At 33.7% G+C, this 14,475-nt stretch overlaps 2 protein-coding genes across 3 annotated transcripts; both read right to left on the bottom strand.

Moving 5' to 3' along the window:
* Positions 1 to 832: 832 nt before the first annotated feature.
* Positions 833 to 2,593, bottom strand: LOC132300770 (ubiquitin-conjugating enzyme E2 28-like). Its single transcript, XM_059798001.1, has 4 exons — positions 2,352 to 2,593; positions 2,094 to 2,221; positions 1,864 to 1,968; positions 833 to 1,218 (listed from the first exon to the last, which is right to left on the bottom strand). The coding sequence occupies exons 1-4, from the start codon at positions 2,419 to 2,421 to the stop codon at positions 1,075 to 1,077; spliced, it is 447 nt and encodes a 148-aa protein (XP_059653984.1). The 5' UTR covers positions 2,422 to 2,593; the 3' UTR covers positions 833 to 1,074.
* Positions 2,594 to 3,215: 622 nt separating this feature from the next.
* Positions 3,216 to 12,565, bottom strand: LOC132300769 (rac-like GTP-binding protein 5). Of its 2 annotated transcripts, none has more exons than XM_059797999.1 (8): positions 12,408 to 12,565; positions 12,098 to 12,258; positions 11,105 to 11,192; positions 10,907 to 11,016; positions 10,407 to 10,470; positions 3,969 to 4,033; positions 3,789 to 3,854; positions 3,216 to 3,694 (listed from the first exon to the last, which is right to left on the bottom strand). In XM_059797999.1, exons 2-8 carry the CDS (start codon positions 12,194 to 12,196, stop codon positions 3,590 to 3,592), a joined length of 597 nt encoding a protein of 198 aa, XP_059653982.1. In that variant the 5' UTR covers positions 12,197 to 12,258; positions 12,408 to 12,565; the 3' UTR covers positions 3,216 to 3,589. The 2 variants fall into 2 exon arrangements, with proteins under 2 accessions (XP_059653982.1, XP_059653983.1); XM_059798000.1 differs by lacking the exon at positions 12,408 to 12,565 and adding an exon at positions 12,357 to 12,375.
* Between the last annotated feature and the right edge of the window lie 1,910 nt (positions 12,566 to 14,475).

The raw sequence follows: 14,475 nt of genomic DNA on the forward strand, positions 1-14,475 counted from the left end.
AATGTGTACATCGATATAAGAGTATAACAGAGAAAATCATTACCCCCTCGGCCCGGACGTAACCGCCACTAATATGCTTGTCACAATGAACGGCCTTGATGAACTTATATATATAAAGAGAGAGAACAGAGACAAAGAGATGCGCGAAAACAGAGACAAATCATACAACAGACATAGATCTGAGAATCGAGAATCTGGATTTTGCTACTGTATATATATAGAGAGAGAGACAGAGGGAAAGAGCACCTGAAAGAGCATCGATCTGTGGTTGCGAACAACTCTAGGGTTTCAGATTCGGGTCACAGAAATACATAACAGAGAGAGGATTGAGCTGAAAACCAAGTACGGGAGGGTTGATCGATCTGTATCCTAGCAACAACGATGTAAGGAAGGTTGAGATAGATCTAACTAGCTACGAAGGTGTAAGGAAAAGGATGTCGAATACTTGTCGCCCATGAAATTGCCTCCAAAGGAGCTGCGTGATGAGAGAGAAAATGACGATGAAAAATGGTAGGTTTTCTGATATGTGATTTTTTATACTTGATATCACCGCTACAGTTAAACGAGGGTTGATATGGTTTTGGTTTGGGTTGATATGGCCGCTACAGTATACCATATCACCCAATATCAACAATTCTTTGATATGGGTTTTGGCCCAAATCTCATAATGTTTTTACACTGTACAATATCACATCAGCTCACTCCAAACATGATATTAGCCCAAAAATAAAACCAAAACATGAAAAAAATAACAGATATGAGCCTTCAAACAGGCCCGTATTGTATTGAGAAACTTACTATTCTGGTGGAAGACCAATAAGACATGATTAGATTGCCATATAAACTCACCAACCTTTTCAATTTATTCCGAACAGAGAGATGCTCAAATTACACGTTACATCCTTGGAACACATCAAACATGTAGTGTATTAAAATAGTTTACAATATTTTATTCTGAACAAAGAGATGCTCAAATTACAAATTACATCCTTGGAACACATGGAGTGTATAAATGATATAGACTAATTGGCCAAACATGGTGGTGGTGGTGGTGGTGGTGGTGGTGGTGGCGGTTCAGCCCATGGCATATTTCTGGGTCCAGCTTCTAGCCGTGGACTCATACTTAACTTTATCAGTCTTGAACATATGAGCAATCTCAGGAACCAGTGGGTCATCAGGGTTCGGATCCGTAAGCAGTGAACATACAGACAGTAAAACCTGCATCAATCGCCCAATTAATTACATTTTGGAATAACAACTTACCAAAAATCATGAAATAAGAGCTTACATTGACAATTTTATGAAAATGTAACACGGGTCGACGCTATCACTCGACCGACAATTATGGACACATTGCAGACATTTCATAGTCGTGTCAATAATACAAAAATAAATTTTACTAACATTTAACCAACACATCCTTATCACAGCCAACACACCCTAAGTACTCTCCAACACAAGTCTTGTATTGGTACAAAGTTTACAAACACATCTAAGAGACTATATATATATATATATATATATATATATATTATTTTTTTTCAGACTTATTAATTCTATTTATTATTATTATTAGTATTAATGAATTTAATGATAAATTGAATGCATTCAGATCAAAATTCAATCCTTTAACAACCTATCGATATTAAGGGATCACTCATACTATCAAAAGGTTAGATCAATACTCAACCAGTCAAAAAAAAAAAAACTATTGGCGCATTTTTAAAATTTTCTTTTTCTTTTTAAATGCTTCAAATTTTTATTTAGAATTTTATTTATAGAGAGAGAAGAAGAAGAAGAAGAAATAAAAGCTAGTTTTAACTTCCATGTGGTGAGAAACTTCTTAATTCCTAAAATCATCACCTTGGATATGGTGAGAGCAGGACTCCATTGTTCCTTGAGTATGTCCAAGCAAATATTCCCATTACTGTTGATGTTTGGATGGAAAACTCTGGTCCTGAAAGCTACCTGAAAGCAGTTTTAAGCCACCAAAAACATCAGAGATTGTTTAGAAAACAGATGATAAAAATAAAATAAAAAATGATCACTGAATAATTAATAATCAAAATCAATCTGTGTTTCATGACTCGTACCTTTGGAGGTTTGAAAGGATAATCAGGTGGGAAATGGATAGTCACAAGGAAGACACCTCCCGCGTACGGGCTATCGTTTGGACCGATGATGGTTGCTTGCCAATGGAACATATCTTCAGCCACAGGACCTGAAATGAACAACAATCTTATTCATATTCATTGCCTATGATAAAGAGAAAGAACTAGTGTATGTCCTTCAGTTCTTTCAAGATTCTCCTCCACAGGACCTGAAATGAACTAGTTTTTTTTTTTTTTTACCTGCACTGCATGAAGTTGGGGGGTCTCTCTGTATGTCCTTCAGTTCTTTCAAGATTCTCTTCGACGCCATTAAAGCAAAACTGAGTTCAACAAGTAGGAATTCAGAGAGAGATGGGAAAGCAGAGGAAGGGAAAACAATCTATGAACAACCTGCAAAGCTGAAGCCGCGTATTTAATGGAGGAATTGGTGGTGGTGGTGGTGATGGTGTTGGTGGCGGTGGTGGTGGGGCTAGAATTTGATGGAAGGGAGAAGGTCCACTAGTGGTATATATTCCAGCAAGCAAAAAGTGGCAAGTAAAGAATAAGAGGCTGTGAGATATGAAAAGCAACACCACCTTTTTGCTGAAATTAAAACAATAAAGTTGAAGATAATTGCTATTTTGATCACTAATGACACCACTGAAATGAGCCATTGACAGCAATGTAATATCATAATAAAATTGATAAAACAAACCACATATTCAAATTCAAATTCAAATGTGGGAATCACTTTTTAAGGGATGGCTAAAATTCAGTGAAAGGAACACGGCAGGACAAACATCCAATCAAGAATATTGGCAATCACTACCACTATCTTTCTCAAGGGAAAAGACATTCGTACTTAGCTCATACCATCCGCTAATAAAGAATCTGGAACAACTTTATAGGTAATAGACTTCAAATACATCACAGATATTTACAGAATCATTCAGAAATTTGATCAATAGCCCCACAGAATTCTCTGTTTTTCCTAGCTTTTCCATTTCAGAAATCACGGTAAACTTTAACTACGCGCAAGGAGTCCAAGCGCACAACAAAAGTTGGCTTCGAAACCATTTTGGACCATTCAAAGAAAAATTGGCTCTGTTTGGGTGAGAGATATAATACAACTGAATACAATCACAAATATATTCATGCCTCTTGAAATATTCTAAACAAGCCTTAGATAGTAGTATACAGAACTGTTTACAAGAGGAAACAGCTTGGTCTTTCTATAAACGTAGATCTTTCAACAATATGGTTAATACATCAAATAAAATCTAGAACGAAAGACACATAGAGTTCCACATGTTATCAAGCACATTTTGAATCATTGATATAAAAATCAGTAACAGAGCTCCCTAGTAGAATCAGTCGAGACTACAGACCGCAGCATACTGCTTCCTCAAATTGGAAAGACTGGGAGAGAGATCAAGACACTAATAGGGTCTAATCAGCTAGTTAGTCATCTTTTCTCTCGGCACCAATTCTTTCCCCAGTCACAATATGTGGCATGCTTTTTGTCCCTTTCTCTTCTTTTTCTTCTTCTGCTTTGGTGGCTGAAGAACCACCTTAATGGCCGCATCAAAAACCGCCTTCACATTCTGTAAATTGAAAAAAGTTCCAGAAATACCATCAATAATAAAGCTGTAACAAAAATTATCGGCATGATGCACAGTGATGTAAGTAAAAAGCCACCTGCTGAGTTTTTGAACTACATTCTATGTAAGCAGGAGCACCAATCAGCTTTCTCAGCTCCTCTCCCTGCAGAAGAAAGTAGGGAGTCAGGTCTTCTCTTGTAGTATGCAAATTACATGGGAACATGATACATTGCGAAATCAGAAAATGACTATGAGAATTAGTTGCAATAGCATCTACCTGAGCTGTGGTAATAGGCACGGCACCAGGGTGGTCTACAAAGAACTGCTTGTCTTCCCGAAGATCTATTGATCGCAAAATCAGAAGTCAATGACGAGGGACTTCTCACGCAACCAAAAACAAATACAAGAAGAAAATATACATATGCAGAAGAGAATAAAACGAAATAAAAAGAACAGGAAAATATTAGGTAGCAAAAGAAAATAAAACAAACAATACAACATTGAGTAATGCATAATAATCATGATGATAAACCAAGGAGAACAATTAAGCAGATGTCAGTAATACCAAACGACCCAAGTACGAACACACTATGCAACGTAAATACACAGTTTAGTGTTTAACATAATAAATATAAGAAGAAAGCTGAAATATTAATATACAACCATGTCCCCGTATATTGGGGATATGATAAATCCGCCGATTAGATACATACACGTGCACATGTACTTGAGTCCATGAAACATAATAGCTTTCATATGTTCTAGGAGAAACATTTTGAACACAAATGAGAATTTTGAACTTTGGAAACTGAACAGTTTCGCAACTCAGATGAAACGGTACCATGATCTGCACATCCATACAAAACTTGCTTCTGCCAAAGATGAGGTCATGAGCAATTTTTTTTTTTTTTTTTTTTTTTTTTTTTTTTTTTTTTTAAGAATATATTCATGATATCTTTTAGAAAAAACAAAATTGAATGTGATAAGTACTCATATGATGAGTTAGTAAATCATTGAAAATAAAGAGAATAATTTTAACCCCAAGGGGTTGGCTCAAGTGGGTAAGAACTTGTCCTTGGTGCCTCAGGTCTAAGGTTCAAATCCTCTTGGGTGCAAACAATTGACAATATTACCTAAGGAACTGCACACTAATCCAATAAAGTGCATCAACAACACTTTCAAATCAGAAATTAGCATTAGCATGCAAAATCCTTTATTAATTGAAAATTTCTTAAAAAACGAAATTCGGAAACACTTGTAACTAACAGAAACTTTATTAGCATAAGAGATCATTTGGATATTGTTCAAAAATAAGGGAAAGATACAATTGACTGGTTGACCTAAGTTATAACATAAGAAAACCTGTACTAAGGAAGAATACCAAAATAAATGAACGAATGTCACGTTCAGGGGAGAGAAATTGATGATTATGAGCAATTGAGTTTTATCAAATGTGTGGGATTCAGAAGAAGAGATAAGAGGCCTATTTAGAGAAAAACTTTTTTGTTCAAACACTTGACCAGTTAGGGGCGGCAAATCATGCTAACAGGCCATTTCGTGTCATGCCAAGACAAGGGTGATCTGCTATATATGTCAACCTGAACACAACCTAATGAGCCATTGAACGACAATTGACAATATTACCTAAGGAACTGCACACTAATCCAATAAAGTACATCAACAACACTTTCGAATCAGAAATTAGCATTAGCATGCAAAATCCTTTATTAATTGAAAATTTCTTAAAAAACGAAATTCGGAAACACTTGTAACTAACAGAAACTTTATTAGCATAAGAGATCATTTGGATATTGTTCAAAAATAAGGGAAAGATACAATTGACTGGTTGACCTAAGTTATAACATAAGAAAACCTGTACTAAGGAAGAATACCAAAATGAATGAATGAATGTCATATTGAGGGGAGAGAAGTTGATGATTATGAGCAATTGAGTTTTATCAAATGGAGGGAGGGAAAAACTTTTTTCTTCAAACACTTGCCCAGTTAGGGGCGGCAAATCATGCTAACAGGCCATTTCGTGTCATGCCAAGACAAGGGTGATCTGCTATATATGTCAACCCGAACACAACCTAATTATTATTCATGTCAGGAACCTTTGATATGAGCACTACCCATTTATTAGACATATTACATGACATAACCCATGTAACCTGTTTGGTATTAAATAGGTCGTGTAATCCGTGACACCAAATGACTCATTTAATAACCTATTTAAAAAAAAAATTCTTATAAAATGCATATATATATATAAATATAAGATTTGAAATATATAAACAAAGTTTACGTATCAAATATATATATATAAGATTTAAAAATTGAATGAAAATTAAAGAGTTACTAAACTTTTCATTTCATCTTAATAAATTACACAATTAACTTACTTCAGTTTCATAATGATACTATGAATAAACAAAAAAATGTTGGCACTTATTAAATGGGTTGAAAAAGGTTGACCTTACATGTTTAGTTAGACGGATCAAATCCTGTTGAAACAGGTAACCCTGACACATTAATTAAACAGTTTTAGCGTATAAGCTCGAACTTGACCCATTTATTTCAGCAGGTTAATCGGATTAACACGATTATGAGACAAACACAATTAAGGTGAACCAAACTTGCTAATTTCGGGTTGAAGAAGTTGAATTCCTCCTCTCTTTTTCACTTGTTCACCTCACAGTTAGAAAATTGCCATTTTTGAGAAGAACCACAACAATTTATAAGTAAGAGCATGATAGATAATAAATTATCACTTGGAACTGTATGTGCTTCTTTATTTTATTAGTAGTGCGCAATACCGTTTGTTGAATATCACCTTTTATTTAAGAATTTTTTTATGGAACAATAAAATGTTTTTTTTTTTTTTTGGAAAAAATATTAAACGAATTTCTCCTTCCTATTTAAGGAGAAAACTAGGACCGCTTCACATGCCAATTTATTACTTTGCTATTACGCAACTAAAGAAAGTATTAGGAGTAGTTTAAGTTATAAGAATGTATTAAAAAAAAAAAAAAAAAAAAGCAAAAAATAAAGGAGTTTAATTGCAAATATGCCAAATAGGAGAGTAATTTTGGAAGTCAGTAACAAAGATTAAAAGCATCCTTCTTGTTTTAGCCAAGGTGATATAAGTACAATAACAAGGAGGGAAGCAGAGAAATTGGGAAAAAGGAGAAGTAAAAGAAAGCGCTGAAGATGGCAGAGAAGAGTCAAGTTGCCCATACCCTCTCCTCCCTCTCTTTCTTTCTATTGAAAATGGCCATGCAAGTCTTTTGTTTCCATCATTTTCTTCATTCTATATTGACAATAGGGATGACAATCCCCCCCCCCCCCCCAAAATTTATGCTATGAAATTACCACAATACCCTTGTACTTTATTAGAAATATTAAAATACCATTTATCCATAAACCCTAAGTCCTTTTTTACCTTATCTTTTCATCCCATTTTCCCCATCACCAATTCACCATCAGCAGCTCTCTCTCTCTCACTCACTCACACACAATAGAAGACCTCCATCGAACCCCATTGAAGAGCTTGGCTCATCAACCATCAGCATCCTATTTGACGCTTATCAATCCAGATCACAAGGTCTACAATCTCATAATAGCTTGTGAGCGGAACCCACGGCCGCACCCCCACCCCCACCACCCCCCCGGGGGCAGGTTCTATCACACGCACGCACGCACACCTCAAACGCCATTTTTGAGCATTCATCGACACTGGCCTTCTCAGATACCGTAATCTGAAGCACTGAACCATGCAACTTTATGTTGTTTTTGTGTACTCAATCCTTTATTTGCACAGATATGACAACTATCACATATGTATATTATTATTATTATTTTTTTTCCATTTATATCATATATCTATATTCAGATACTGCGATAAAGACATTCTATTGTTATTAAGGTTAACTTTCTTCATTGAACATCATCAAATGCAAAGCTAACTTACTCTGTTTAAGAGCTGTTAATCTGGATTACAGTGTGAAAACAGATAGTTTATTTAAGAAAATAATAATAATAAATAAAATTAAAAATAAAAATTCCCTATTGTTCTCAATTGACTGCATGAAGAATTTCTTAATTGGTTCTCTGTTTTTGTTTGATGGAAAGATCTGAGTGTTTCTCGAGATTTTACCATGAATGTGTCCAGTAATGAAATTAATTCATTACTCTTGCAGGCAAAATAGTAATGCGGAGCAGGAACAAGGTCAGGGGAGGGGAAGTCCTATGCTAAACGGTGATGGGGATGGAGAATGGTGCCTCAGCCCAAACACCACCCCCCACCCCCCCCCCCCCCCCCCCCCCCTGTTGCCATTCCTAATTGGCAATGACCACAGGCAAACATTTGAAAACCCCAGTTTCACATTGGTTTCCATGCTGACATGTCTATACACATGGCTTCCGAATTGTAAAGTCAAACCGTACAAGCATTGATTATGAGCAGTTGATAGAAGAAATTGTAATTATAATAAGACTTTATCTACACTCCTTTACTAAAACTTCAAGAAGGGTTTTAAGCATACTATTCTATCCACCACACATCCAACTACGGACACGAGACACGGGTACGACACAATATGGATACGGTGATACAACAAATCTCAAAAAAATAGGACACAAATACGGCATGGATATGTCAAAAAATAATAATATAATATATATTAGACATAAATAATAATATTTGTTCATTTTATCCATATAATCATGATTGAAATCACTAATTTAAAACTAAGAGCTAGATATTTGTTATTTTTGTGTTCTTAAATTTTATAATTTTTTTTCTAATTAACACGTAATATACTTTGAATCACATTGAACTCTATTCTTCTGAAAAAAACTTAATTACAAAACCACCTCACCGTGTCTAACATGCGTCTAAGTGTCTAATACCAACACGGCACCCCAAGAGAAGTGTCCGTGTTTCCTAGCATCCAACTACCCAGTTGCGAAATACTGCCACTCCTATCACCATCATTGTGATTTGATGCACGAGCAACTACCCACTTATACTCTCTTAAAAAGGAAAAATAAATCTTATAAAGATATGAAATTATGAAATAATATAACATCATCGAGAACTATCATTGACCAATGCACTAACTTTAGGAGCCAAACGCAGTCACCTAACTCAATTGCCTCAGCTGAACCAAGCAATTGCCAGAGCCTCATTTAGCAGAGCACATAGACGAGTATCCAAAGTATCTCTGACGAAAAGGACTCGTTTATCCCCTTTTCTTTCTTTGCAAGTGAGTCAACATTCAAAAGAGCTTCTAATCATGGAGAAAACCTAGTCACATCTATAAAAGGGAAAAGATCGAGTGAACAAGGAAACTAAGTTGAGAGCATCTTAGAAATGGAAACTCATTAGAATCCTCTACATATCAAGATGGAATTTTTTTAACTCATTTGCTAAGGCTTTACATCAGATTCAAGTATCAAAGCACACTAGCTTCCAGTTTTTGTTAAAGATGAATCTATTTACTCAAAACTAGAACCAACTTTGCAGGACAGCTACTATAAATCTATCATGAGTAAAGTGGAACCATTGCACTGTTCCTTTGGAAATGGGCTTCGTTCTACTTCGATAAGCATATTTGATTAAACTTGGCTGCCAAAACTATCTTGTATTTTTTTTAATTCCCTACTTATTAACAGCAGAATCAAGTCATAGTGGGTTCAGGTTTCCCCCTTCTTTCCTTTCATGAAAAGGCAATTTGCAACAAGGAGTAAAATGGAAAATTAAATTGAATGTGAAGTCATTAAGTGTATTAGACAATATATAGAAGCTAAGGAGACACTTATAAAAAGGGAAAAACAAAACAGAAGCAAGAGAGAGCCAAGATTCTACATGGTGTGTGCTAGAAGACACCGTCATTCCAATAGTAGCAATAGGATTAACCTCTCCCATAAAAAGAATGAAACAAATGCATTTGAAGTGTGAACTGTCAGAAAAGACTAGGAAATAGATGGATCATATTCTAGCTAAAAGCATGTACAATGTCTACAGTTGATAGCCTATTAGGAAAAGGAAGATACCTTCTTTTTTAACACCAAGCATGATTTTCCATATAAACACGCAAATATATATATATATATATATATATATATAGTTCCAGAAGAATATTGGAACTTACATAAGAATAGAAGTACTTTTACATCAGGTTACAGAAACTGCAAATTCTAACTTTATCTTGCAAGGTTCCAGGGTGCTTGTATTTTGTAACTTAGTAAGAAGCATATAGTTCCAGAAAATATTGGAACTTTTTGTCTTAGGCTGATGTGGCAATCCATCACTAGTTAACTACAACAGCGAAGGTTTGTAAGTGAGCCTCATTGAAGTATCTCTCCTAGCTCTACTCTTTCTAAAGAATCTTACATAAAAAGGTGCCTGTACGTGGGAATAAAAGATGCAAAATTGAAGATGCTGAAAAGAAGAGATAATAGCAACAGCACTTTTATACAGAAAACTCAGACCAAAAGTATGCACATTTGCTTCAAGGAAACTTGATAATGAAGTTAGTGAATGATTATTCTAGTGAGAATATAACATACTTCATCATATTTGGCATGAAAAGCTACATTTATGGTAAAAAAAAATTGCCATTACATCCACATGGAGATTTCGTATACAAATGACTGAGATGGGAAATAATAGCATTAGCATGAGGATAATGATGGAATCGGAGAATCTCACCAAGCTTTGTCCCGACAAGAATTATTGGAACCCCAGGTGCATAATGCCTCAGTTCTGGAATCCACTGAACATTGAAACATCAAAACACATAAAGAGTTCATCAGTGCATTGTATGATCAGATGGCATTCTCAACTCACCATCTAGTTGCTAAGAGTAGGGAATATGAAGTTGGAGTCCTATAGTTCTGGTTGCTTCAGACCCTAAATATTTGAAGGAAAAAAAAAAAAGAAGTATGTTGTTTTATCAGGGTAAGTTCAAATGAGAGCCCATCTTGAATAAATCTCAGGTAAATGGGCATCTTGTTTTGTCATAGAATTAAGTTCAAACGAGTGCCCATCTTGTTTTATCGGGTCCCAAAGAATGAAAAAAGTTGAACCTCAAATTTATTTTGTTTCATTTCTAAATTCTCTTAGAAATCTAAAGGAACACAGAGGGGTTGAAAGAAAGAAATTTGAAGAAAGGAGAAGTTCGTTCTCTACATGATGAAGCCCAGCCTCACCTTTTTGGAAACATTCTCATAGCTGGCTTTGCTAATCAAAGAAAATGCAAGTATAAAGACATCAGCCCCACGATAGCTCAAAGGTCTTAACCTATTGTAATCCTCCTGGCCTGTTTCATAAAAGACAATAGTCAAACCCAGCACTATAAAAGAATTTGAAGAAGAAAACAAAGAAGTCACCACCCATAACAAACTTACCTGCAGTATCCCACAACCCAAGATTCACAGTGCTCCCATCCACAACCACATTTGCGCTAAAATTGTCAAAAACAGTCGGCACATAATCCTGTTCCCATTAGATACAAAATGTTAACAACAAAGAAATCCACATAGGTACACTTATTGTGCCCCAAAAGCAACCTTAAACAATAAAGAAAATATTTTCACCATGCAGTACATTAGTATGCAATAGATATCACCTTAATTCTATCAAATTCATAATTTGAATTGGATCCAAACTAATAAGCAGATTCAGGCAGTTACATTTCTAGCTTTCTAATTAATTCAATCATTACATTGAAAACTGTAAGAAAGTCATTGACTTTAACACTTTCTATTTACTGAACATATTACGAACATAATTAAAGCTGCAAAACCTTAAAACAGAGGGTTTGTTCAATAGATTTTCAATAGTCAGACCCCAAAACACATAAAGCTGTGCCCAAGAAAACACTTTCATCAATAAATTTAAATGAACAAAATCCATGAAAACCCCCCTAATCCTCTCTCTGGGTATTGAAAATGTTCAGTTATTTTTTTTGGATAATTTTTTAAAAATAATAATAATTTGTTGGAAAGGAGCTGAACATCTCTGCTCTAACTACACATCTGTTTCATTTCTCCAAAAATTCAGCACTGGGAAAAGAAAACCAATTTTCTTCAAGAATGTGCCCCAAAAAAGAGCCAAAAAAGGAAATTGTTCTATGCTTTTCCTTGATTCTTCTTGAGAAACAAACTATGTATGAAAGCAAGTGTTCTCTTTTGGCAGACCAGAAAAGCCCCCAATTTGGTCAATTCAAATAAATATGTTCTCTTTTGCTTTCCCCAATTCGGTAAAGAGATAAAAGGAGGCATAAATAGTGAACATGTTTGTTCTATAATGAGAGATTTATCATGAAACCACACAACCCCTACCATTCTTACTAAAAACAGTGAAATAACAACTGAAATTCTACAAAATTTGGTACTCACAGTGGGAAAGGTGTTGCTGGTGTAGGAGATGAGCAAACAAGTTTTGCCAACAGCTCCATCGCCCACAGTAACACACTTGATGAACCTAGACGCGCTCATTTTCTTCAGTAGTTCTTCTTCTTCGTCTACTCTTGCTTGTTCTTGCTCTAACTACTACACGTCTGCTTTCAAAGATAAAAATATCACATTACCAACCAAAACCCTAGCAGAATTATAAACACTAATTTGCATATATAATCTGTATATAACTACAGAAGACCTTACAACACAGGCACATTTGATTGCTTTATAGAGACTGAGAGAGACATACCTTCTTGTGTGTGTCTGTTTTGTGTGTGTGAGAGAGATGTGTTGAGACAGAGAGACTAGAAGAGAGGCGTCTAGGAGTAGGATGGTGGAGCCAGCTCTGAGCCAGCTATATTGCTTAGCCGAATCTCAGAGACCCCAACCACTTATCGTATGCCACCAGTCACAGAACCAACCACCCTCTCTCTCTCTCTCTCTCTCTCTCTCTCTCTCTAATTATATAAGTGTGTATGTATATATGTATATATATTCAGGATTTTTATTTTTTATTAATCATTGTGTGTTTTTAAGAACAGTATGATATTGTAATTAATTCTACGTGTATATTTCAGTTAATATTTTACATGCATAATAAATATGGAAAAGATATTTAATGCAATAGTCAGATTATCAAAACATTAACTACAAAAGAATTACTAAAAAAATATTATATTCCATATAATATTGGTAGACAATTTTCATTTTTATTTAAGGTAAATTATATTTATGCCTCAATATCTCAGATGAACAGTTTCATAATTTCAGTTACCTCTTCTGTCAATGACTGAGGTCCAAATGTTTGTTCTCATTTTGTATTGACCAACTTCTATCAAAATTTTGGTAACAGATTCTGCTTGTCTTCGTCAAATACCTAACGAAGAAAAATCTGTTACATAAATTAGATCTCAACATATCAGAGTTTTGTGGTATAGTAATATCTTATCTACCTTCTAAAATGAACAGTGAGGATTTAAGTTTACAAATGAGCAAAGTAACTGTGTGAATAATGTTTGTGAATTTCTTGCTAATGACAAAATAAATAAATAAATTAGATCTCAACATAAATAAGTGATGTAATTAAATTTAGAAAGGTCTATGTAAAATATAAACAAACCTACTGAAGAAAATTTACCTTTTAATTAGGGGAAATTACAAAAATTCCTTTGAATTATGTTTGAAATTGCAAATAACCTCCTTTAAATGCTTTTTCTTTTTTACATAATACCTCATGAACTATGACATTTTGTTGCAAAATGTCCCATACCTATATTATTTTTCATTAATTGACAAAACTACCCTTTCTTATTTTTTCATAAACTTAATCTATTTTTCTTATTGAAATAAATTATGGAAAAAAAAAATCGTACTAATTTGATAACATATTTACCATTAAATTTGCATAAATTTACCTTTAAATTAATTGTTCAAATAAATATCTTAAGTACAAAATTTTAAAACAATTTAAGTAATTTCTTAATTTTTCATGAATATATTGCATGAAAAAAAAGGTATTTTTTATTTAAGAAGATTATTAAATTTTTTATGAATATATTATATGAAAAAGAAGGTATATTTTATGGTAAAACATTTTAAACTAAGTATAATAAGTTTTATTATAAATAGTAAAGGTTTAATAATAAGTTAATCATTTTAGTAAATGATAATTACAAATTTTTTTTTTCTTTCTATTTTTATGATAAATTGACACTAATGATAAAATTAAGGTAAATAGTATAATTAATATTTAGATAAGAAAAAATATAATAAAAATAATTTAATAAGAAATAAAAATTTTAATAAGAAACGATAAAATGGTCTTTTGTGATATAGTTGTCCTTAATTACATTATATCAATGGTTTAAAGGGACAATTTATAATTCAGGAAAATTATTTATAAAAAAAACAATAGTTAAAAGTTTTTTTTTTATTTGCTTTTTACCCTGTTAATTATAATCATCCCATTCCTTTCTTAGCAATTATCAACAACCAACCATCAATTACTTTGCTTCTATAAAGTTTTGTTTTATATAGTTATGGAGTCCTATCATAAACCAAATGATTGTAGTGGTTCTTTTTGCTATGTCTTTGTCACAATACCTCTGTACAACAAACAGAATCATATATCTAAATCTTTGTGTAGCTTTTTTCTTTTCTTTTTTTGAGATCAGACTTGTCTTTTTATCACAAAATAAGTCATCCTACTATTTAATGACGTTGTTCAATTATAAATACACAAATAAATTATAATTACAAAATTAAAAAAGTAATAAATAAAGATAATAACTTTGCTTGGAATAAAATTCAATTACTCT

Source organism: Cornus florida, unplaced genomic scaffold (genome assembly GCF_030987335.1).
Source record: "Cornus florida cultivar Cherokee Brave unplaced genomic scaffold, ASM3098733v1 CherokeeBrave_3.0.0_Hap2_Chr03, whole genome shotgun sequence".
In the NCBI taxonomy this organism is placed as follows: domain Eukaryota; kingdom Viridiplantae; phylum Streptophyta; class Magnoliopsida; order Cornales; family Cornaceae; genus Cornus; species Cornus florida.

Excerpts from the sequence above, each read along its gene's own strand:
- LOC132300770 (XM_059798001.1), bottom strand. The coding sequence starts at position 2,421 with ATGGCGTCGAAGAGAATCTTGAAAGAACTGAAGGACATACAGAGAGAC. Across the intron at positions 2,222-2,351 it reads CCCAACTTCATGCAGTGCAG|GTCCTGTGGCTGAAGATATG; the intron begins GTAAAAAAAAAA and ends TGTTCATTTCAG. Across the intron at positions 1,969-2,093 it reads ATCCTTTCAAACCTCCAAAG|GTAGCTTTCAGGACCAGAGT; the intron begins GTACGAGTCATG and ends AACTGCTTTCAG.
- LOC132300769 (XM_059797999.1), bottom strand. The coding sequence starts at position 12,196 with ATGAGCGCGTCTAGGTTCATCAAGTGTGTTACTGTGGGCGATGGAGCT. Across the intron at positions 11,193-12,097 it reads CCAGCAACACCTTTCCCACT|GATTATGTGCCGACTGTTTT; the intron begins GTGAGTACCAAA and ends TAATGGGAACAG. Across the intron at positions 3,855-3,968 it reads TGCCTATTACCACAGCTCAG|GGAGAGGAGCTGAGAAAGCT; the intron begins GTAGATGCTATT and ends TTTCTTCTGCAG.